The sequence below is a fragment of the Centroberyx affinis genome, unplaced genomic scaffold (assembly GCF_046629955.1).
Source record: "Centroberyx affinis isolate AG114_WGS23_722 - 3 ecotype Tasmania unplaced genomic scaffold, CSIRO-AGI_Caff_v1 ptg000185l_1, whole genome shotgun sequence".
In the NCBI taxonomy this organism is placed as follows: Eukaryota; Metazoa; Chordata; class Actinopteri; order Beryciformes; family Berycidae; genus Centroberyx; species Centroberyx affinis.
Genome location: NW_027278880.1, coordinates 447768 through 472333, shown reverse-complemented (window position 1 = coordinate 472333; position 24566 = coordinate 447768). Strand labels below are relative to the sequence as shown.

The 24566-nt window shown below is 41.5% G+C and overlaps 2 protein-coding genes across 2 annotated transcripts in view; both read left to right on the top strand.

Annotated features, from left to right (window-relative positions):
• Positions 1-3072, top strand: part of cfap74 (cilia and flagella associated protein 74) — a 64072-nt gene extending 61000 nt beyond the window's left edge. The window contains exons 35-39 of the mRNA XM_071535991.1: positions 211-365; positions 448-580; positions 1191-1324; positions 1911-2045; positions 2965-3072. Coding sequence (XP_071392092.1) covers positions 211-365; positions 448-580; positions 1191-1324; positions 1911-2045; positions 2965-3072 — 665 coding nt within the window. The remainder of the gene's footprint in view (positions 1-210; positions 366-447; positions 581-1190; positions 1325-1910; positions 2046-2964) is intronic.
• A 10085-nt stretch (positions 3073-13157) lies between these two features.
• The window catches only part of LOC139657994 (guanine nucleotide-binding protein G(I)/G(S)/G(T) subunit beta-1), a 38639-nt gene continuing 27230 nt past the window's right edge, over positions 13158-24566 (top strand). Inside the window, exon 1 of the mRNA XM_071535997.1 lies at positions 13158-13510. The gene's annotated coding sequence lies outside the window, so the exon portion shown is untranslated. The remainder of the gene's footprint in view (positions 13511-24566) is intronic.

The following is a 24566-nucleotide window of genomic DNA, read 5'->3' as shown; positions in this document are numbered from 1 at the left end:
ATCAGAGGGACCAAACCACTACTTTTACTTTAATACTTTAACTACATTTTGCTGCTAATACTTATGTACTTTTACTTAAGTAGGATTTTTCATGCAAGACTTTTACTTGTAATGGAGTATTTTTACATTGCTGTATTGGTACTTTTACTTAAGTAAAGAATCAGAGTACTTCTTCCACCACTGGTAGTATTTATTCTGTATCTTGTACAGGGACCCAGAACCACAGTGGGCTGAGTGTGTTCAATGTGATGCCAGTAGAGGGCGCCATAGCTCCAGGGAAGAGCCAGGACATCACCGTCACCTTCCAGCCTGACCACCAGTCTGTCAACTACTCTGACACGCTCACTGTGGAGCTCATGAATAAGGTCAGCAGACACACACTTTAGTACTACATCCAGTTCCTCATAACAGAGCTGCCCTAACCCTGTGTCATTTTTGTACCCCCAGAGTAAAGTGTGTGTGTTGGATCTGAAGGGGGCGGCCTGTTCACACAACATGTATCTGTATGGAGGAGACCCGCTGACAGTGTCCATTGAATCCCTCCTCCCTCCACTAAAACCCAGTGAACCTCACCTCACAGGTATAACTGGTGGTAGTAGTATAATCCAGGATTTCAATGGACCGTTTTAGTGTCCCATGGTCTAATGTTGTTTCAGATGCTTTTCCACCCTGACAAGAATACAATTCTGAATACTTGTAATTCATTTTCATTTTTTGTCATGAAAATGGTCAAATTTCAGCACAATATAATTATCTGGTATCAGCAGTTTCAATCAATATTGGTATCGGCATCAGCCTTCAAAACCCATACCGGTCAAATCCTAATTGTGACACAACATATTGTGTTTAAATAATATCACAATATGTATTCTGGGGATGAAAATGTATTGTGATATCAGATAGGAACAACCTAATCTCAGTAACTACACCTGGGTAACGAAATTTTTCAATCACACTACCAATGATTCTAAAGGAAAAATCCAACCTAAAACACTTTAACACTGTTTAAAAAAAAGCTATTGGTGATGTATCTTGAATTTCTGGGTCCATTTTGTTGTTTGGTGTATTTTTCTTCTTCCCGTGGATAAGTGGACAAACGTAGACCAGTGAACATCAGGTTTTGGTGTCAGTGCCTCAGAATCAAAGTGTGACGGTAACTCCATCTTCCTCGCCTGTCTTCCATGTGCCAGAGTCAGAGCGGCTGGAGAAGCCCAGCATCCCTGTGCTGTTGACCCTGCGGGGGGGCTACAGCGACGGGGCCATCAGGCCCGCCGTCAGGGAGCTGGAGGTGGGCTGCATCCGCTCCACACAGCCCGCCAAGAAGGTACTGTGAAAGCTCATCAGATACACACGGTCCAGTCATTTGGTGCAACGGAATCAGCCGGTTTACTCACTAACTGCCCTTACATGTAGAATTATGTAGAAGTACATTGTGATGCATTACAAGAACATTATAAATCTGCATAAACCCATTCGAAGCAGATTATGAGAGCAACAAAAGAATTACTTCTATGAAATGTTGCAGATTATTACTTTAACTCTTGAAATATGGTGATAGTTGCTGCCAACAGCAGCTCCAGTGACCTACCATGACCTTCCATGGTTTGTGATGTGATTTGCCTTGAAATGAATAACTTACTTACATTCCAATAGACTACAATGTGTTCCTTCAAAAGCAGAGGAGGAGAAATCATAGAAGGCTGTTGAGAGAAAGCAGCTCGCTTCACTTTTACACGACACTCTACCTTACAAATGATGGCTACTGGAATGCCAAAGTATTTGGTTTGGCAAGACAAGCTCACCGGGCCACAGTGAAAACCTGTACTGCTCCAGCACTTGGCCGGTGAGTGGAGATATGTGTCTTTATGTTGCCACCAGGACTAATCAAGTTGTCCCTGTTTTTGCCCCAGAGTGGTGAGTTCCACTGGGACAACGTAGCAGCCCTGCAGCAGCAGGGCTTCAGCGTGGAGCCCAGCAGAGGCAGCGTGGAGGCCGGCCAGAGACGCACCGTCACCATCACATGGACTCCACACAGAGGATACAAGGTGGGGGAACAGCTGAGTCAAACCAATGATTACCGCTAGCTTCTTCATTTGCTTAGCAGGGATGTCCAATCACATAGCATGGAGGGTCTCAAGAGCAGGGGTGCAAATACTACCAATATTTGTTTCCGTAGAAAATATTTGATATTATCAAATGTTGGCCCAAGACTAGTGTCTACTTCAGTGATTCTCAACCTTTTTCATATCAAGGACCCCTAATTTAGTACATATTAGGGCCTCGGACCCAAATCGGAGAATATTTTTATTGTTAGATATGATTTTGTCCAGAATTCTATGACTATCTGTGTTGTAGGCAAAGATAACAGTGAAACTATGATAGTCATTCTTCTGTCATTCTGTAACTGTGTTAACTTCTTATAAATGATATAATGGTGAAGTTTAACAATTCATCAATTTGCCTGGGACCCCTGGAACTTCCTGAAGGACCCCTGGTGGTCCCCGGACCCCACGTTGAGAACCACTGGTCTACTTCATAAAAAGTAAAAAGTAGCTTGTTTAAAATGTACTCAGACCCAACAGTTATTGAGTTATTTAAAAAAAAAACAAATGACATCCAATCTTTCTGTGACAGCACAGGAGAGGATAGAGTTTGAATGAGGTTATTTCAATTGAAAAAAAAAATCCTTAACAAAAGAAAGTGCATAAAGTTAAGCAGGAATCAACAACAATTTAGAGATGTGTTGGTGGTGGTTTCGGTACAGACCATCCCACTTTTCTTCCAACACCAACAAGTCAAAACATATTTAAGTAAAAGTTAAAAAAAATCATCTATCAGCAGCTTTCATCCAGAAATATTGATATCACTGTTGGCCTTCAAAAACCCATATAAGTCTTTAACTGTACATCTATTTATGAGCACACTGACTGATTGTGTGTGTGTGTGTGTGTGTGTGTGTTTCAGCCCAACGAGGTGCTGCAGGTATGTGTGCCTCTTACCCTAAAGGGAGATGAGACAGAGGTTTACAGCGTCACCCTGTTGGCTTTGGCTTCCATCGCTCCTGACCTCTGACCTCCACCTGAACGCCAGCCAATGGGAAGCCTGCTCTCATACACACACACACACACACTGACATAACAGACAAAGGCATGAGACCGTTGAGGTGGAGATTCTGTAATATGTCACTTATCCCATGTAATTGTTGACTTAAATTTATTTATTAAAGGTGGAATTTATGAAGTGTTGTTTGAGGATCTGATTTTTACCATTTTGGTCACTGTGAGTTAACTTTTTAATGTTTCTGTTTGCCATATTCATATATTTGCCATAATCTACCACATTCACCTTGTATCTAACACTAAGCTCATGCAGAATATTTTACACACCACACTTAGGACAATAACTGTGTACAACATTTTGCACTTTGGAGATATGTATCAGTAGATTGTGATGGGAAGTGGTGTTGGTTTACAATAGAGTGTTTTTCCTCACAGAATTAATGTGTTTTTTTTAGTTTCTGTAGGTGGCGCTCTTTTCTTTATCTGTTCAGCCATGGTGGCTATCACTGCCCAACTAGCCAGTTCTCTATGTATTCCAAACAAACCAGAAACGTAACCCGCATCACTTCCTGTACGCCAGAGGATTTTTTTACTGGGAAAGACCTAACAGACACCAGGTGATAGATAAGTTTTGGACCTACAGTATATATAATTTGTCTCTTACGTACCCGTAGTATTTGGTCTGAAAATGATATGGAGACAAACCAACATATTTCCATCTTATATATCTATTCTTCTATCAAACTCTACTTTACTTTACAATCTGACCTGACCTGTCCAAAACTAGATCACTCCACCAGCAACGCACTTTCACCCCACAGCAGCCTGTGCTACAGCAGAGAAAAATAGCTCTGTGATTTCCTTATTAGGGACAGTGTGCGTAATGGAGGAATTGTGTCATGAATTGTGTCATGAATGTCTGAGCTAATTTTAATTTAGGTACTTTGCAACTTTTCTGTTTCCTCTCAACTCCCCAGTGGAGCCGACACACGGCTTTTTTTGGAGATATTTTGAAACCCTGCTCGCTGTTTAAACTGGGGCTATATTGTCTGCGGGTCCAAGTATGTAAGAGACATAAATAATATAGGTCCAAAATGGCTGAACTTATCCTTTAAGACAGTGGTTCTCAACGTGGGGTCCGGGGACCACCAGGGGTCCTTGAGAGGGCTCAAGGGGGTCCCCAGCAAATTGATAAATTGTTGAACTTCACCATTAGTTAATTTACAAGAAGTGAACACAATTAGAGAACGTAGAAGAATGACTGTTTTGATCATAGTTTCACTGTTATCTCTTTACCTACAATACAGATAGTCATGGAATTCTGGACAAAATCATATCTAACAATAAAAATATTCTCCGAGAGACAAAATCTAATCAAATGGGGGTCCGTGGCTCTAATGTGGACTAAATTAAGGGTCTGTGACATGAAACAAGGTTGAGAATCACTGCTTTAAAAACAGCAACTATCATGAACAGTTCATGAAACTCTCTGGGTACAGAGAGTTGGAAAATGGAAATGTATTTGCATGAGGTTGTGGATTATCACTTTAAATTTTGAAACTCTTTAAGAAGACTTTTTAAGGACCTGCAGGTCAGTCTCGTTTGTTACTCCATTTGAGTTTTCAGGCAAAGCTTCAACTACCAAGCACACCTACTGTATATCAATCAGCAATACAGAGTAGCAGACAGTTATTTATTTGAAAACGGATTTGTGGATTATTACTTTAACTCTTTGAGATATGACTATAATTGCTGCCAACAGCAGCCCCGGTGACCCACCATGACCTGTGGTTGCTAATGATATTTTCCCTTGAAATGAATGACTTCCTTCCCAGCGGACGAGAAGGCGATGCTTCAAAAACAGGCGGGGGGGGGGAGGAATAATAGAAGGGAAAAAAGCAGCTCAAAAAGACTCATGACCGCTATCACAATCCATTTCATATATACAGTATAAGTGAAAATCCTGCTCGTAGCAAACCTAAATCTGAACTGTTATTTGTTTGGTTTTTTTTAGAAATATGGACAGAGTCTAATCTCCATAAGTGATGAGTCAGAGTGGAGCGCTCGTCCTGCAGGAGGCTCGCTCCACCAGCAGGGGGACGGAAGCAGAACAAAGCGAGCGGCTGTGTTGTGCCACGGTGAAGGGTGTGTCAGCTGATGTAAGCCGGCACATGTATACAGTACATAGCTCTGTTGGTACTGTACCTAAGGCTGAGAAGTTAGAGGTGGCAGGGTTCAAGCGGAGGCCAAGTCTGGGAAAATATGAGTTTAGACGGTGCGGATATGAATGCAGGGGAAAGATGGACGCGAGAAATAGAGCGGTTTTATATGAGAACTATATGAAAAATTAGTGATAGTAGTAGTATCATTATTATTCTTTTTCCTTGGTTTCAATGGAGAGTTTTAGTGTCCCATGATGGTCTAAATCAGTGGGTCCGGGGACCACCAGGGGTCCTTGAGGGGGTTCCAGGGGGTCCCCAGCAAATTGAATGAATTGTTAAACTTCAGCATTATTTCATTTACAGGAAGTTGAAACCATTATAGAATGTAGAAGAATGACTGTTTTGATCATAGTTCCACTGTTACCTCTCTGCCTACAATACAGATAGTCATGGAGTTCTGGACCAAATCATATCTGACAATAAAAAATATTCTCAGATTTGGGTCCGAGAGACGGAATCTCATCAAATGTGGGGTCCTTGATATGAAAAAGGTTGAGAATCACTGGTCTAAATGCTGTTTCAGAGGCTTTTCCACCTTGAGGAGAATACAATTGTGATGGAAACACTGAATACTTTTGAATTTTTAGCATGAAAATGGTCACATTTTGACATACTGAATACTGGCACAAAATATCAGGAATGTATTTGTTAAATTTACCAGGAAAATGTTTCATCACCCTACAGTTTATGTCCATTTATTGCATCTTACACATTTTAAACTAGTTATTTAAATTTGGATTAATCACCAGCGAATGATGCCAAAATTCCTGTCTCTGTACCAAATTCGGGTTCAGCCAATACTGATGCCAGTATTTTTTGATTGAAACGGCCGATGGCTGATATTCAATATCTTTATCTGTTAAGTAGTCAGTGTTTCCTCCAGAAATTGATTCTTGTCAGGGCGGAAGAGCCTCTGAAACAGCATTTAGAGCATCATGGGACACTAAAACTCTCCACTGAAAGCCACACTAATGTCTTGAAATTGGCTTCATATCTCTGTGGGCATCAATCAGTCCAACCAGAAGGCGTGGACTGGCCCTGTACTGGACCAGATGATTGCACTTACAGGTTCTTGCCACTAGGTGACACTTCATCTGACTATAATTTGAGCACAGATTATGTGAAATTTATGAAACGGGGAAAAAAAAGATTGAGGATTCCCACCGGTCATGGAATTCCTGGAATATTACGGAGTTTAGAGACAGGGAAACTCCGGGAATTTGATCAATTCTCTGGGGAAGTCAGGGAATTTTACAACTGGGTCACTTTATAGGACGATAGCAGAATGTATTTTACTTGTGTACTTATGTTTCTAGAAACATAATCGCATTAGACGGTGGTTTTCATGCCAACTGGAGTGGAAACCAGACTGTTCATCTCTTTGGAAAAAATAAATTGTCAAACCAGGAAGGAAGAACATTTTTAGGTCATGGAAGCATTCAGATTTAGTTATGAAAAGTCATGGAATTTTTTTGTAATAGGTTACTTTCAAACTAAACACCTCAAGTCCATAACCACGTCCATATCATCCTGTTGTCATGGTCAGGCAATGGAACATTAGATCTGAACAGTGGGTTCAGCCTGGAAATTCAAACACATGCAAGAGTCCCAGGCTATGCACATTAACAGACTGACACACAACTGCCAGTGTAATGTATTTTTCCAAGGACGTCAAACTGTAAATGAGATATTTCTGCATTTCATTTTCAACGAGTTTGCAAAAAATTCTAAAAAAAACGTGCTCACTTTGTCATTATTCAGATATTTTGTGTGGATTGTTGACAAAAATAAAAATCAGTTTAATCCATTTTGAATTCAGGCTGCAACACCATAACATGCGTAAAACGGTCAGAAGGGTTGAAAGCTTTCTGAAGCCGCTGTATATAATGGATATGGTATGCATGGAAAGGCAGAACTATAAATGAGCTTGGATCTTTCCAAAGAGGTTTTTTTTATTTGCTGGTGTAGTAGTAGTAGTAGAACTAGTAGTAGTAGTAGTAGTAGTTGTAGTAGCAGTAGCAGTAATAGTAGTGTTAGTAGTAGTTGCAGTAGTAGAAGTAGCAGTAGTAGTAGTAGTAGTGTTAGTAGTAGTAGAAGTAGTAGTAGTAGTTGTAGTAGTAGTAGTAGTAGTAGTAGTAGTAGTTGTAGTAGTAGTGTTAGTAGTAGTAGTGTTAGTGTTAGTAGTTGTAGTAGTAGTGTTAGTGTTAGTAGTTGTAGTAGTAGTGTTAGTAGTAGTAGCAGTAGTAGTAGTGTTAGTGTTAGTAGTTGTAGTAGTGTTAGTAGTAGTAGTGTTAGTGTTAGTAGTTGTAGTAGTAGTGTTAGTGTTAGTAGTTGTAGTAGTAGTGTTAGTAGTAGTAGCAGTAGTAGTAGTGTTAGTGTTAGTAGTTGTAGTAGTGTTAGTAGTAGTAGCAGTAGTAGTAGTAGTTGTAGTAGTATTACTAGTAGTTGTAGTAGTGTTAGTAGTAGTAGTAGCAGTAGTAGTGTTAGTAGTTGTAGTAGTAGTCGTGTTAGTAGTGGTAGCAGTAGAAGTAGTAGTTGTAGTAGTAGTAGTAGCAGTAGTAGTAGTGTTAGTGTTAGTAGTTGTAGTAGTAGTAGTGTTAGTAGTAGTAGCAGTAGTAGTAGTAGTTGTAGTAGTAGTAGTGTTGGTAGAAGTAGGAGCACTACTAGCAACAATAGTAGTAGTAGTAATAGTAGTAGTAGTAACTCTCACATACAAGCAATCCTTAATATCAGCTCATATCTTCAGTGTTTTACTCATTTCTAATCATACATGATACATGTTTCAGTGTAAAATCCACCAACCACTCTCTAGTTTACATAATTCTGTCTAATAAAGTGTTCTCTTTATTTAGTCATCTTTCATGATCATTGCATTGGCATACTTTATACTTTGTTTAAATCAACTTTAAATTCTGTTGTACAGTATATGTGTTCTTCCAGGTTTCAAATGAATGCTTGAGGAGGACATTTGTGCTCAGAAAAGTGGGTTTTCATAACTCCACCACCCCACTGCACACACCGTTGAACAGTTTTCCAAATGAACATGGTAAAACTGTTAAATCTTTACACTCTTGATAGAATATAGCGTTGAAATGAAGAATAATCCAGTATTTCAAAAGGGAATCCAACCACACTGACCTAGAGCATTGTATTGTGAAATGCCTACAAAGACAACCAAGGAGAACGTCTATTAATGCGGATGCTGGGAACAAGAGGCTCTTTATATGAGCGGCAGATGTCAGTAATGCCTCCAAACAGGCCAATGGGATCCGTCCTCTCAGAGATACATGTGGTAAGCATTTATCAGAGATTGAAGGAGATTACGCTAAATCAGATTACTGTACCCCAACCTGGCTATAAAAAGCAAGGTCATTATGAGCTTAGCCTAATGTAATGTCACTCGTTTTATGAAATGTATGAGATCATATTAGGCAATATTTGCGTTGCCATTTTGCCTCGTTTTTCTAATCTGATTTCTCCTCTGATCTCCTGGTAATACTGTGTGATAGTGCTACTTACAGTGCCTGCTCTGCTGACTGGTGTGTGTGTGTGTGTGTGTGTGTGTGTATGTGTGTGTGTGTGTGTGAACGCCCTCCATTAGCGTGTGTTTGCATGGATAAGTGCAGGAGAATGACAGGGGGAAAATTTTCATAGCTTTCTTAGAGGCTGTTCATGCCATTCAAATATACGTATATACTTAATTCAAATATATATACTATAAACCACTGAGAAGAAATACTTTACAACTATAGAATGATGTTTTACACTCATTCAAAGAGGGAATTTTTTTTCTCAACAATATGTTTATGTAAGTAAAAAAAAAAAAACAACTTATATATGCATACTTACAAATATCCAATATTATAAAAATATAAACATATACATGATATATACATAGATACATACATATTAATGAACAAACAATATTAAAATGATTTAAAAAATAAATAAATTAACTTCAAAGAGTGAATTTAGTTGCTTATTCAAATATAGGGAAATAAGTGAGTATTCAAAATGAGACAAAATCCTCTTTACAACAAACTGTGACAGCTTTTTTAGACAGATATAATGTTTTCATGATATGAAATTCATAATATACATCATAGTAAGTGGTATCAAATTGATGCAACTTACATGAAGATAGGGTCTTTAAAGGGAAAAAGCATACATTCATGTGTTTTTCTTAAAGTATGATTGATTTTTGTGATTGAGATTGACATGAAGCCAACTCTGGTATGATTTATTTCTCACAAAGTACCAAACAATTATTCAGATTCAACTTTACACTTTAACAACCAATGGAATTCATTCAATATAGCAAATGTAAACCTAAAGCCTTGAATGGCATATCACACCATAAGACACATAAATACAGAAAAACAGAGAAACCCCTTCATTTTATCCCTGAAATGTCCTTAATTTCTCATTACGTAAACATTAATTATCCATTAAAAATAAAAAAAAATTAAGGTTAGTATCATGGGTCTATAAGGGATTTATTCATTGGTTGAATAATGGAGACACTGCAAATTCCTTTTTTTTTTTCATGCATTTTTGTGCTTGGTTTACAGGGTTATTACTGAGTTATTCATTTCTGTCTCCCTGAATTTTACATTAAATTAGAAAGTAAGCAGTCAAACATTCGGGTGGTTTTGATGGGGTCTCCTCCATTAATAACTCCCTTAACTCATTTTAAGGGGATTTCGCATGAATTAAGGGGTGAATTTGTGTAAATGTAAGGTTATTTTAAGGGAATACTGGTCCATAGCAGTTTGTCTTGACGCTCTCCTCAACAAAAAAAAGGCAGAAGCCAGGCGGACAATAAAGGTTTTTCCCTGGGGCTGGGTGAAGTTCTGCTGGAGGAGCTTCACAACACACACACATGCAGACAGGCAGGAGGTGTATCCAGGGGCAACTAAACCTCAGCAGCATCACCCTGGGCATACGAGTCCCCGCGGAATCCCACACCCAGAAACCAGCCTGGTAACACAAGCACTGTTTTCATCTCATCCTATGTTTGTGACACCATCTTCTGAGGTTAAAGCAGTATTCCACTTCGTTTTAACATGGGGGTTCTTCAGCACCAGGGTAGAAACTACTCACCAAGATCAGATGCAGCTGGATGAGTTTGTAGCATTAGGATTTTTACTTCCCATTCATTTGAATGAAGCCGTGAAAATAGCCTGAAAAGTCGCATTTAACATGTTGGTGAACAGTTTCAACAACAGATCCTGATGCTGTGATTTTCAACTGACTGTGGGTCCAATGTGTTAGAACAGAATTTCGCCAAATAGCATTTTTATTGATAGAAGAGAACATAGCGGAGGGATACCATTTAGGAGAGATAGATCCTGTTTGGGAGAGCGGATCTACTTTTATTTTGAAATACAAATTTGAGTGTAAACCAAGAATAGAAATGCAAAATGATGAAGGACCCAGGTCTACTTTGTTGTCTTAAAAGCAGGATCTGTTTGTTGAATCTGTTCACCAACGTGTTAAATGTCAATGTGTCAGTTTTCAGTCTATTTTCGTGGCCTCATTCAAATGAATGGGAAGTAAAAATCCTAATGCTACAAACTCGTCCAGCTGCATCTGATCTTGGTGAGTAGTTTATATTCTGGTTTCCATGGGGGTCAAATGCTAAATAACCCCCATGTTAAAACTAAGTGGAATATTGCTTTAAGGACACAAATTTATGCTTCTTTTTCCTTTAAAAGACCAAACCTCATATAGCTTACATCAGTTTGATGCTACGTATTATGATGTATACTATAAAAATGTATTATATTTTCAGAAAGGTTTCGGCAGGTTTACACTCCTCTACATACCTGCCTATTATGCGGGCAGGCGTACACTCCTCTTCGCACACACACACACACACACACACACCTCCATACAGTACTGTACAGTTACTATGGTGAATATTCCTCCCATAGGTGCACTAATGCGTGGTTACAGAGATGACCGTCCCACAATAGAGGATTGTTCATGCAGGATACCAGGCCAGCAGCCTCCCACATGCTTTTGTGGTTTACAGAACTGGCAGGAGTACACACACACACGTTCGGCCCGTAAATTCAAAATAGGCAACGGGGCGGGGCGCTGTAGCCATATTGTGATCTCTGCAAGTCGAGAGCAGTGGCTCTCAACGTGGGGTCCGGGGACCACCAGGGGGTCCCCAGCAAATTGATGAATGCGTTAAACTTCAGCATTATTTCATTTACAAGAAGTTAATACAGTTAGAGAATGTAGAAGAATGACTGTTTTGATCATAGTTTCACTGTTATCTCTCTACCTACAATACAGATAGTCATGGGATTCTGGACAAAATCATATCTAACAATAAAGATATTCTCAGATTTGGGTCAGAGAGACAAAATCTCATCAAATGGGGGTCCATCATGGCCGAATGTGGACTACGTTTGGGGTCCTTAATAAGAAAAAGGTTGAGAATCACTGCTCTAGAGTATATATTGGTGGATTATTTTAATTCAAGAACCAAAAAAAAAAAGAATCTGAAATCATCTCTTATCTCTTTATAAAGCCAATCCAGTTTACAATTCAGAGACCAGAACTTCTGTTCACAAAAGCAAACAGATCCGGCACAAATAGTCTATGTCCAAAATGCTGCAGGAGGCAGAACGCTTCTCTCTGGAGTCTTCTCCATCCGAACCGAAGAGAGGTGCGATGATGCGCTCGTCTCCCCCCAGCGGACCGGGCCGGGCCCCTCCCCGCCGTCCCGGAGGAGGGCAAAGTGTTCCAGGTCTCCAGGTAACGGCCTTAACCCTCCGAGCATCAGCCCTTGCTGTAAGCACTCTACCTGGACTACTGGTGATAATGATCCAGTTCATTGGTGTGTATTACTAGTGGTGTAATAGAAGATCATCCAGCCACAAACAGTATAGGAAAGTAATCCTTTGTGATTCATTTGCTTGAACTAGAGCATAATAGTTCATATACTAGGCTATGCCACTAGAAACTACACTTCTGGGGACAAACAGAAGCAATGACTGATGACTGACTTGTCAGATATTATTTGGTCAGTGTCTGTGACAAATGATTAGGTCACCAAACTATCATTTTAGAGGTAACACTGGTCCACACCTTGCCATACCCAAACACAGACTGTAAGAAATACCAACACACCCATGGGATTACACTTGAAGTGCATATGGTGAAGGTGTGATTTGGATGTGGCCATGTTGGCAGGGAAGGACACACAGTACCGTAGTTAAATCTGTGCCACGGTCTATTTTGGGTTGCAAATGAGGCAGTGTTATAATGGCTAGACATAGTTGCCGTATTGACAGGGAGAGACCAGAGTCACCAAACCAGGGGTCCCACATTAGGCCAAAGCCCCCATTTGATAAGATGTAGCCCCAGGGATCCCTAGTTTTTGTTTATTTATGGTGGTGATTATTACAATAGTCAATCTTAAACATTCTCTAATTGGGATAATTTCTAGAATTAAATTAAAATTAAATTAAAGCAGTCCCCATTTTTCTGGGGACCCCTTCATGAACCCCTGGCGTTCCCTGGGCCCCACTTGGGCAACCACTAGTATTAACAGGTATGGTGTGTATGGTGTGTAGGTAGGTTATTGTGCTCATACCAGTTCCTATTAGCTTGTCATGAAAAAAATGCTCATTGTCAGATCACATCTGGGTTAAACTCTTTATATGACCGTAAGAACAAAGTTCTATCCTTAAAGTATAGTGTTTTTGGTAGGTAAATGTTGGTGTTACCAAAGATGGCAGTATTTCCTGGTATAATGATCCGTTGGAGTGGTCGCCGACCCTTCGCCGTGCGTTGTGACGCTGCCGTAACGTGGGGTTTCCCAGACCTGAGAGCAGGGTTACCGCGCCCATCTCTGCTGTTTGATGGCCGGAGGAAGAAGCGACTGAGATCTTGGCGTGAAGGAAGAAAAAGGGGGACGACGACGGTGGGAAAGACAAGAAGGGATTTTGCTTTGAATCGGAGGTTGCTTTGAATCGGAAGAACGCTTCAACGGGGCTCTGGCACGTCTATCTAGGTGAACACCGCCTCGTCTCTGCGCCTCTGTGCCGGTGTGTCTCCCCCCTCGGCGGGTCGAAAACTGGGTTCGGGGAGTGCCGCTCCTCGGTAGCTAAACTAGCTAAATCTGAGCGCTAGGGCAGAGAGAGGAGAGACGAGCTTTTGCTGTTTCCAGTCAATGTGATATAAACAACGGATACCCTCGACTGAAAGCGGGTAAGGTAATACATTGAAATGTGAAATTGTGCCTCTGAAAAAATGCATTATATGCCTGTGCAGTTGATTAGCCTCTCGAGCTGGAAAGACGAGCAAAAGGGGTTAAATTGGGTTGAGTGGCTCGGCTTATCCGTTAGAGCTAGCTACTCTTAGCCTGCTGCTAGATAGTCGTTGCTGCCAAAAAGAGTGGGTGGGGGTCACTGTAATAGCCATCTCAAAAAATACATTACGGTAACCCAATTGTCAGTTAACAATAACAGTAGTGCATTGCTTTATATATTTAATGTTTGTATCTGGTTAGCTGGTAGTTGGTAGCCAGCCGTTGCTAATGTTAACGGTAGTTGGTGACAGCTCAATAAGTTAGCTAGCACCCCTGCTCAACGTCCGGGTTTCTTTCTCCCTCTCTTTTTATGCGAAACACACAGTCTAACTTTAGCAGTATCCAATTAATATTGTGCCCCTTGCGAAGGCCTACAGTGTTGGGTTTAATTAAGTCTGAAATGTAATCCCAATGGTGGCTAACATTATGAATCTTTGGGTCGGCCCACATTTTTTCACTGGTTTGCTCTATAGATAGCTAGTGACTACCTGGTAAGCTAATTGGTCCATATTTGCTACCTTTAGCTAACTGTTGACTAACCCAAGACAAATTGTGTCAGTTGATTAATTCATAGCTACGACTTTACACTTGCATAACCCAGCCTTGCGCAAATAGACTTTGGATTTTCCTTCCACACATGTTGAAAACTGTAGCATCATGCAACTGACAGTGAAGGGAGTCTAAAAATGGCTACTTCACCAACAGAATCACCACCACCCCCACTTTTCCGTAGCTAGTCCATACAAGTTAGCCAGCAGTGGCCACAGCCTACGTTTGCTGGCTGGTATGGCTGATCTGGGTGTGTATATCTTGAACATGGCAGCCAAGATAATTTGTCTGTATCATCAATGGACATGAACAGCGTTGTTGTCGATTGCAGCGCATATCTGAAAGCTGTTGAATTGAGGCGTTCATGTTTTGCCTTGCGAAAGTATTTACGTAATGCCGATGTTCGCAGCTGTGGACACACTTGTTTAGCAGACTCCATTTAAATGGGTTAGTTGGACTAACTATTTAATCCACTGACTCAAAGGCAACGGTGGGGGATTGTGGCCATTATATGTCACGGATATATGTCGGCATTCCCATGTTTAGTCTGCAGATTTTCCGATGCAGTCGGTCCTCTGATAGTGCTAAAAGGAAAATGGCTAACTGGCTAGCATGGTTCATATCCTCTTCCCTAGAATGCATAGTACAGTAGAAAAGAATAGAAATTTGCATTTGTTGCGAGTGGCAACACAGTTGTCAGATTGCATCGAAAATGTGGACAATAAGCACCGCTATGAACATTATGGATGGAATAGCCATCTTAGTTTAACAAGTCTTTAAGCAGCGTCAGATTGAGAACACATTGTTCGGACAAATCTCATTGGCCTTAATTTGAACCTCTTGTTTTAATGATGTGGAAACGAGGTTTTCTAATTGGATCTTTACAATCTGTTTATCTTGAGCACAGGTCTGTTGCAGGGCAAGTTGTTAGCTACCTGAGTAGCCATGCCCCACCGGGCCGCGCTACACACTATAGCATTTCATGGACTAGCCCAGGAAAACGGGTGAGCTTCACCCACAACGAAGCATCAAATCCCGTCCAGTACACTGACAAGAGGCGCTAAAAGGCCGAGAGGGAAGTCCACTGAGCTTTATTTCGTGGTAAATATTTCGAAAGGTGGTTTAGCAGCGAGTGAGACGTGTTGTCGCAGGAAGCCGAGCTGAGCGGCTCCTCCGGCACCGAGACAAGAATTTGTATCCCCTTTTGACGAAGTTATCGACTAGCAATGTTACACGATGCATTTAAAGAATTCATTACTGATAATCGCCGATTTCTTAGTCACGTCAGAAGTATTCCCGTGTTTCTCAAAAGAGCTATTTGTATTTACTGCTCCACAAAGATGAATTCATCTTGCCAGTCTGCCCCCTCCCTCCGCCTCCTTGAATGAATGGGTTCCTGTATTCAGGGCCCAAGCAGCTGCAACGAACAAGATGGCGTTCAAAGCCTTTTTCATCACCGCTTTTTCTCAGACTGCGAAAGACAGCTGCCTAGCATCGGATGGATTCGGGCTTGGCAGGATAGATTTCTTTGATTTACCCTATCGATAAAATGCCCCGACTTTTTGAATTTAAAACGTTTTTGGTGCAGATGGAATTCCTTGTTAAATGAAATGTGTGCACCTCAGATACAGGACAACATGGTGGGGAAGGGGTGTTGTACATCTTGACTATCAGCCAGTGAACCGAGATATACAGGAATATAACGGAATGTGAAAACTATACTATTTATTTTCTGACATTCAACATAAACTGTTGAAATTGTATTCTCATATTTTGATATGAAAGTTAATGTCTATGACTTGCTACATATGTGACCACATATTAGAGAAAATGTGTCTAAATGTTTTCTTACACCAATCCTGGCTGTGATTCACAGTTAAATGTTATTGGACAGATTTCAAAGAATAGGATGGCATTAAAAAATATCTAGAGGTAGGGGTTTTGCCCAGATATAAGTTCAGTGTTTTTTTCCATCAGTTCTTTTCCATAGAGAATAGATTTTAATGAAAGAGAATATGAGATTTATTACAATTCCAGTACTTTGGGTTTGTTCTTTGTGCATGTGCTTTGTAGGCCATATTGTTTTTAATCATGTTTTGATCCTTTCTTCTTTCTGATGCGCTTGTGACTTCCTCAAAAGGAGGTTGTTTTGATTTTAGCTAATGAGGGTCTCAACTTGGCATGGTTGAAGTGTCCATTACAAATTTGCATACGCTTATTATGAAATATCCCATTACAGTTACTGGACACGTATTGTTTCCAACCTCCCAAATGCGGATCTATGTTTTGTGCCTTAGGCTGTCCTTTTAATGTCTCATAGATTGGTGCTCCCTGCCCACCCCACCCCTGGTGTGGTCAGTATGTCAACAATTTACCCCTGATATTCCCCACTGACTTCATTTCGGTTGGCCTTGTCTTCTGCTATGGAAGTGGGTGTCAGTGTTGTTTAGCCCTGGAACTGCTGTCTCGCAAATATCTCTCAGCCTCACTGGAATCTAAGCTTTTGCTGTGATTTGTCACATCATTCCTGTGTGAATGAGTTCGCCTAGTCACTTCAGGCTCTTTGCCCTCACCACTCTCACCTCTTAGTTCATTGCAGATCAGAGCAGAAGCACACATACACACACAGCACCGGAGAGAGCATTTCGTATTTTACATCTTGTATGTCCCTCCAAAAGAATCCTGTTATCAACCAAGGTATAAAAACAATTGTCCCATCTAAATTTATCAGAATGTGTGACCTGGCGGTGACCCACACGATCCTGATACCCAGAATGCCTTTGGCAGCTCCATCCAGTGTCCAGTGGCTTTGATGGACAGAGACGGCATAATCCGTGGGCATCTCTGAAACATATTGTGTTGACGCCTCTCAGATGACATGAGTGGCATATGACAAGCCTCTGAAAGTCTGCCTGACAGTAATGTGTGTCTGAAGGACATTTGTCCCTGGGTTTGTACACACCAGAGCTTTTCAGTAGGATGAGTGTCACCACAAGAAGATGAGCATATGTTAAAACCTGAATCATCTGCCTTTTGTGCTAGAGGGGGATTTTTGTTTTGTTTTTAATACAGATTTTCATCCCACTGATGTTTATTTTTTTTTCTCTCTCTATGCGAGTGCAGGATATGAATGGGATTAAATTCTTACAGTCTGTGGATTTGGCCCTTTGGGATTATGGGGCTTGGTCAGTGATAGTGCTGATTTTTCCTCCTCTACTATGATCCTGCTTTTAGCCATACGGAATTTTCTGTTATCAAGATAACAGGCCACTGTCATAAGAAGGGTTGGCCAACTAGATGCGCATGGAACCGGCCCTTTTATTTTTTCACCCCATGCAATCGCAATAGGAGTGATAATTGTTTAAATGAGAATTCCACTAGGTGTTAAGGTAGCTGTACACTATGGGGGAAATGCTGCATAATTGGTGGCGCTGTCATCCCACTGTAGGTGGAGCATATCTGCACAGAGCAGAAGTTTCCTGTCAGACGCCTGTCCTCCTTGTTCCTCATTCCATCATCTCAATACAAGAGTCGGAAACAAAACGCCCAGGGCGCAAATGTGTCTGCTAATATATGGGCCTGGGCCCTCCTTGGTTGTTGTGTGCTCTTAAAGGCAAAGCTGAGTTCACCCACAATGTTGTCTTCATCAGCCAGTTTATTCTTTGTCTTAACCTAAATGGACCATTAGTGGCAGCCTCTGCACTATGGCTTCCATTACTTTGCTCTTAGGATTGTCAGTGGAGTTCTGATGTACTGTGGTTTAGCAATTTAAATCTATTTTCCTCTTCTTGAAGCAGTGTACCGGATTTTGAAACTGTTTCATCAGGGTGTGTCGCACAGCCATAGGCAACCGCTGGGCTAATGGTTGAATCAAAATTGTAGCTCTCTGTCATCAGGTGGCTTCAGTAAAGAACTGATCAGATCAGGAGCTTTACTTCTAGCACAGTGGGCTACCTATAAAGTTGGTCAAAAGATCAGCTGGCAGGGCTGCTTGGCAGTGTTTGACCTGGGTCCAGTGTTACTGATGATTAGCTTGGTTGTATTCATTAGTTTTTCCTCTTAAACCCTGTCCACTTAGTAATGCTCACTGTTGCTTACCCTTACACCATCAAGCAGCCCCCCCACCCCCACCATCACCACCACGCTTTATATGGGACTTTATCGCCAGCGCAGTCCTACTTTTTATTTTTAATCCTAAGTGCCAGTTGAAGGCTTACCGTGGACGCTGCCATGTTGATGAACAGCCCCCCCCACCCATACCAACACTGCCATTAACCCTGAATTGGGCTGAAGGGGAGGGGTGTCATAAGCCTGTGACTGACCCCAGAGGTCCAAGTATATTTAAACACAAACAAGCTCATCTTCACCACATTAGTTTATTTTTAGCATGGGTCACATGTGACCAGCAACCCCTACTCCTCCTCCTCCTCCTCCTCCCTTGCTCTCTCTAGTCTTGTGTCAGCTTTGCTAGGACTGTGGTGAGGGTCATTCTAGTCATTCCAGGTATGTGTACATTACAGCTGACTACCAGTGATGGATGTCTAGGGTAACTTCATGTAATTCACTGGTTACACATATTGCTCTTTTCTATATCAGTACACCAAACGTGTGGTCCTGAATCTCCTGTTTTGCACAGTGTGCTTATCCACATGTTAGTGTATTTCCTATGGTCTATTTTGAGTGAGTTTGCCAGCTATCCCCTATCTCCACAAGACTCAACATCACAATGGAAATCCCACCCTAAAGGTTTCCCACTGTGCAATGTGGTTCTGTTCTGGAGTGACGTGTTAGTGAAAACTGTTTTCCGCCTGCTAGTTTGACTGTAGGTGCTGTTCCGCATCCATGGCCTGTCACTACTGGCCGCAAGGTTTTGGCCACTGTTTTGAATACTCAAAGCAAGTGGCGACAGGGCCGTTTAGTGACCCACACACAACTCTGTCAGCGCCCTGCCAGTGCGTAGCCCCCCCCCCCCCCCCGAAAGCCCATCACAAGCCCCGGCAGTGCTTTGCATGTGGAACCTCAGTGCCTGCTCCGCTTTGAATAGAGGCAGTCTTGCTTTCTATTTACATTCTAGCCCTTAGATTTGACTGCCACAGGGAAAATGTGACCAAACCTGAATCCCGAGATGACGGGGAAAGGCAGCCGGAGTCGGTGAGTTTTCTTCCTCTGTAAAACAAGAAAGGCCACAGTCACTGAGTAAAAGAAGAGTGGGCTGGCTGTCATGTGACTCTTCACACACACTTGTTCCTCTCTTTTGGAAGCTGTGAGAGAGAAAGCACTTGGGGGAGGGGTACGTTTATTAATGCAATCAAAGGAGTGTATTTTGTGTTTTAAATAAAGTCATGCTTTTGGCTTTGGGCTAGCCTGACCTCTTCATTTTTTTTATTTTTTTTTTTAAATCTAAGGCATTCACATTCCTGCATGAAAAAGCTGGTTGTGCAGCTGTCCCAAGCACAAACCATACCTTTGTTAATATATGTGACTGTAAAAAAAAAAAATCTACACATTTTTGCCATCCCAATGTCCTTAATGATTGTCCTCATGCCGTGGCATTTGCAGTAAGTCGGCCAGCATCGGTGCTAGCCTGTGGAACCTGTTTGGCTCAGAGATGCTGAAGCAAGAAATGGGGTGGGGGGTGGCATGAACGGTGGGCCTATGGCTATTGAGGTCAGGGAGGCAGTTTTAGTATATGAAGGCTTACAAGCTGCAAAGCATTTATGTCCAACCACTGACTGTTGGGATGGCAAAGTTCCTCTCCAGCCTAATCTCTGATGAAGTGACCTAATGGTGGTGCAGCCATAGCAGGTATTTTCTGTGTTGTGATGGTCAGAGGATTGTAATATAGCCCAGCTTGTAGTAAAATATAATATTCTCTCAGATATTTGGTGTTTGAAGTTTGCTTGATTTGCCTTTTGGGAATCACCTCATCTGCAATAGGCCACACCTGCTATTTCCACCCACAGTGCACTCGGCTCATGGCATCATGGAATGTTTCACTAATCAATCGATTAAACTCTACTGTCACTCCCATTGATGTTATGTCTGCTAACATCAGACGTTACCCACAGCAGGCAGCCACAAGCAGGGAGCACCCATCAAAATCAAGCCTCAGTATTGTAAGTAGGCTCAAACCTGTTTCTAGTCATTGTGCAGAAGCTTAAAGGAAGATGTCATATGTAAAATGTGGCTCAAAACACGTCGTCATAATATCCGATGCACCGTTCTGATGAAATCTAAGACAGAATCACAGAAACCCTGGTTTAAAATTGAATTAGACATAAACACAGAACCCCAGTCCTGAGGTCTGCTGTAGAAATGGTGAAACATTTATTTAGATTCATTTCTACGATTAAAAGATGAACGGCAACATGCACTGTATATGGAGCAGAGTAGTGTTTCAAGGGTGCCCTTGTGTGTGTCTCAAAATTCACATGGGTTTGTTATGGGATAATGAAATCAAAATGTCAAAGCATCAGTCAATGTGTTCCACAAGCACCGGCTGCCGACCAAATAGTCAACTACTTTCCAGCTTGCTACTTTTTTAGTGGTAATTTTTGTTTTTAATGTGGGCTACACCTGACTATTTGCCATATTGTTGCTTGCTTCTCTCTCCTGCATCTGTTGCCTTTCATCCAGTTGGACTGAGACTATAGGCCCATGTCACTAAATTGAATGTGAAACTTAAACTCCATGGCTTGCATCAGACACTGAGTGTATGCAAGTGTTTACCTTGCCACATTGTCTACATTGTCAGTGATGTGCTTATATAACCTAGCCGTAGGATCAAAATTTGATCTCCATGCAACTAGGCTACAGCACAGAGCACAGCATGCACTACATGGCCAAAAGTATGTGGACAGCCCTTCTAATTAGTAGAATCAGCTATTTTAGCCACACCCATTCCTAACAGGTATATAAAATAAAGCATACATCCATGCAATCTCCATAGACAAACATTGGCAGTAGAAAGGGCAGTCCTGAAGAGCTCAGTGGCTTTCAACGTGGCACCGTCATAGGATGCCACCTATCCAACAAGTCAGTTCGTTAAATTTCTGCCCTGTTACAGCTGCCCTGGTCAACTGTAAGTGCTGTGAAGTGGGAACGTTCTAGGAGCAATAACAGCACAGGTGCGAAGTGGTAGGCCACATAAGCTGATAGAGCGGGACTGCTGACTGCTGAGTGCTGAAGCGCGTAGCGCGTACAAATCATCTGTCCTCGGTTGCAACACTCACTACCGAGTTCCAAACTCAGAAGCCTCTGGAAGCAGCGTCAGCACAAGAAGTGTTTGGCGGGAGCGCTAAGCCCGTCGGGCGCCCGGTGGGCATGTACACCACTGCGTTGGTGAAGCGTCATGAATCACGCTTCACCAAACAAATCTGGGTTTGGCAGATGCCAGGAGAATGCTACCTGCCCAGTATAGTAGTAGTGCCAACTGTAAAGTTTGGAGGAGGAATAATGGTCTGGGGCTGTTTTTAATGCTTCAGGCTCAACCCCTTAGTTCCAGTGAGGAGGCATTTTAACGCTACATTCTAGACGATTGTGTGCTTCCAACTTTGTGGCAACAGTTCAGCATGACAATGCCCCCATGCACAAAGCGAGGTCCAGAGAGAAATGTTTTTTGATGATCGGTTTGGAAGATCTTGACTGGCCTACACAGAGCCCCCCGCCAAACACCTTTGTGATGAATTGGAACGGCGACTGCAAGCCAGGCCTAATCGCCCAACATCAGTGCTCAACCTCACTAATGCTCTGCGCTGAATGGAAGCAACTCCCTGCAGCAATGTTCCAACATCTAGTGGAAAGCCTCCCAGAAGAATGGAGGCTGCAAAGGGGGGACCAACTCTGTATTAATGCACATGATTTTGGAATGAGATGTTCAACAAGCAGGTGTCCACATACTTTTGGCCATGTAGTGTAAGTGCATGACCAGTCGCCTTTTGGCAATCTGAGTCCAAAGGCCATGTACGCATTTTTTTTTCTGCTTATGTTGATTATTCCTACAATCATTTTCAACAAAATAGACATGTGTAAGGCTGAAGCAATGGGAGAAATGCTTAATTTCTGTTTTTATTTATTTCATGGTCATACAGGCTAATCATTGATTTTATTTGTTATTTGTTCATTTATTTTATCCTTTATTATTGTGCGTCTTGCTGTGAAAGTAAAAATGTAAATGCAGAACATGTTTGTGAAATGTAGCCTAAGCGAGTTTATGAAATGGTAAATGCAAAACAAGCTTGATTGAAGCTAATCTGGACTGATATTTTCTTACTGAAAATGAGTGATTTACTTCCAAAAAAAAAGCCTACTGTACAGTGTTTTAAACAGACAACTCCACCCAGCCGGCCACATTAAACGAGCACACAATCAAATGACAGGTGCAGACAGTCAATCTGTTCAAATTGATTGTAATGTAGTTGCAGTAGTGATCATATATTATCTTTGAGTTAAAAAAAAAAGGGGGATACAAACAAAATTTTGGGACACTGTACACTGTTCAAACAGATTTGAAATCTTTTTGAATAACCAAGGGTTTAGCCTTGCGTTGCTAAATTTAATTAATACTACTTAATACAGTAACTCGTGGCATTCTTTCAGATTGACACTACATTGCTTCTATTTTTGTTTTTCGGTAGTGTGTTCTGTTGTCCAGGAAATGCAAGGGTTTCACCATGCGCGCATCGCCCCTGGCCCCGAGTCCGCTGATGTGGAAAGGTTTTTGTGTCATGCATACAGCTCCAATGTTGTCCTGTAAGAGCATTTATTCTAAGGCTGAACTCTTCCCGTCTAAACCCTGAGGTTTCAATGGGTTTTATGTGACATCACGTAGATTGAAAGCATGTCTGGTATAGCATATGTGTCAGGCCTCTTGTTAATGCGCGTCACTCTTGTGTGCCCATTTTGGATTTGTTTTTACTTAGCCTATGTGATGTAAAGAGTCCCTATGAATGGATGTTTCAGCCAGTGCATGGCCAAAAGTTGACTTGACAGGTAGAAAAAATCTCGATAATCATTATTACGATAAAATTTGTCTTAACAACAGACAAACTACACAAACAGGTAATCACACAGTAGAAATGGACTTTGGGGCGCAGACAAACTTGACACCAGCAGCCAATCAGATGGCAAAAATAAGCTTGCACATTTATGGGGTACACATCCACGCAGAACCGCATCACGACACAGAGTGACCATGCTTGTTGACTTACCAAAGAAGATAATACAATAAGTGGTGATAAGTGGATCTAGATTAGCAAGACATAAAAATGAGCTGGCCTGGAGAAAGAAAGCAGTTGTCTCAAAAAGTAAAGAAATTTCGATGGAGAAAGGTGACACAACCTCTATCATACAGAAATGTTTGGCAATCTCAAATCTGACAAATCACAGACCCAACACTCTGTCACCAGCCTAAATCATGACAAGGAACACCACCAGCCTCTTCCATCATATGAAAAGGACCCATCCCACAGAGCACACAAAGTTTGAGTTTGCAGTATCACCCTAGTCTCAGTACTCCTTGAACACTAGCAAACCTGTTGGTCTTTCAACTGCCAGCAATGCTGGTGCTCAACCTGTGACTCGGCAATCGTGAAATGGCTTAAGAGAAACAAAATAGCCACACAGCTAGCTAACAGCTAGCAACCAGCTAGTTTATGATCCACAACATATTGATTTTAAATTTATGCTTATTATCTCCACCAAAGAGGTCATGTTTTCGCCCGTTAGTCGATCTGTCTGTCAGCAGGATATATGAAAAATCTATGAACATATTTCCATTAAATTTGGCAGACAGGTAGGCCTTGGGCCAAGGAACAATTCGTTAGAATTTGGTGGCGATCTGGGATTTCCGCCAATAGACGATTATTGTTTTTTTAAGCCATAATTATGGAGTTGGAGAATTCAGCATTGGTGGAGGTTTGCGGTTTCAGAGTGCCTTTTTAGTTTATTTTGTCTTCAATATATGTTGTTTTTTCCAACTGTGAGCTGTCATTGGGGTGTTCATAGTAGAAGCTTTAAGCTTAGACTTCTGAGGCAGCAGGTCTATCAAGCAGCCATGACCAGCAAAAAAATGTAAATGCAAAAAAAACAAAAACTTATTCTGTCCTGTAATTGGCCTTATTGTTACATACAACTGAATGCTCCAAATTGGACAGTACTGAACATTTCAGAATGTATGTGCATTAGTTATGTTTTGAGTAAGTTATGATTGGGAATTTGCATACATTTTATTGATGCAAATATTTCATCCTTCTGAACGGCTGCCCTTCCTACTGGGTTTTTTTTGGATCCAGGTTCTAATGTATATTCCCCTTTAATGGATTAGATATGGGCAGCACCACAATACATCATGGTATTGTACATGGAGAAAACTACTAGTAAATAAAGCTAAGTGCTGCGTCATATGGA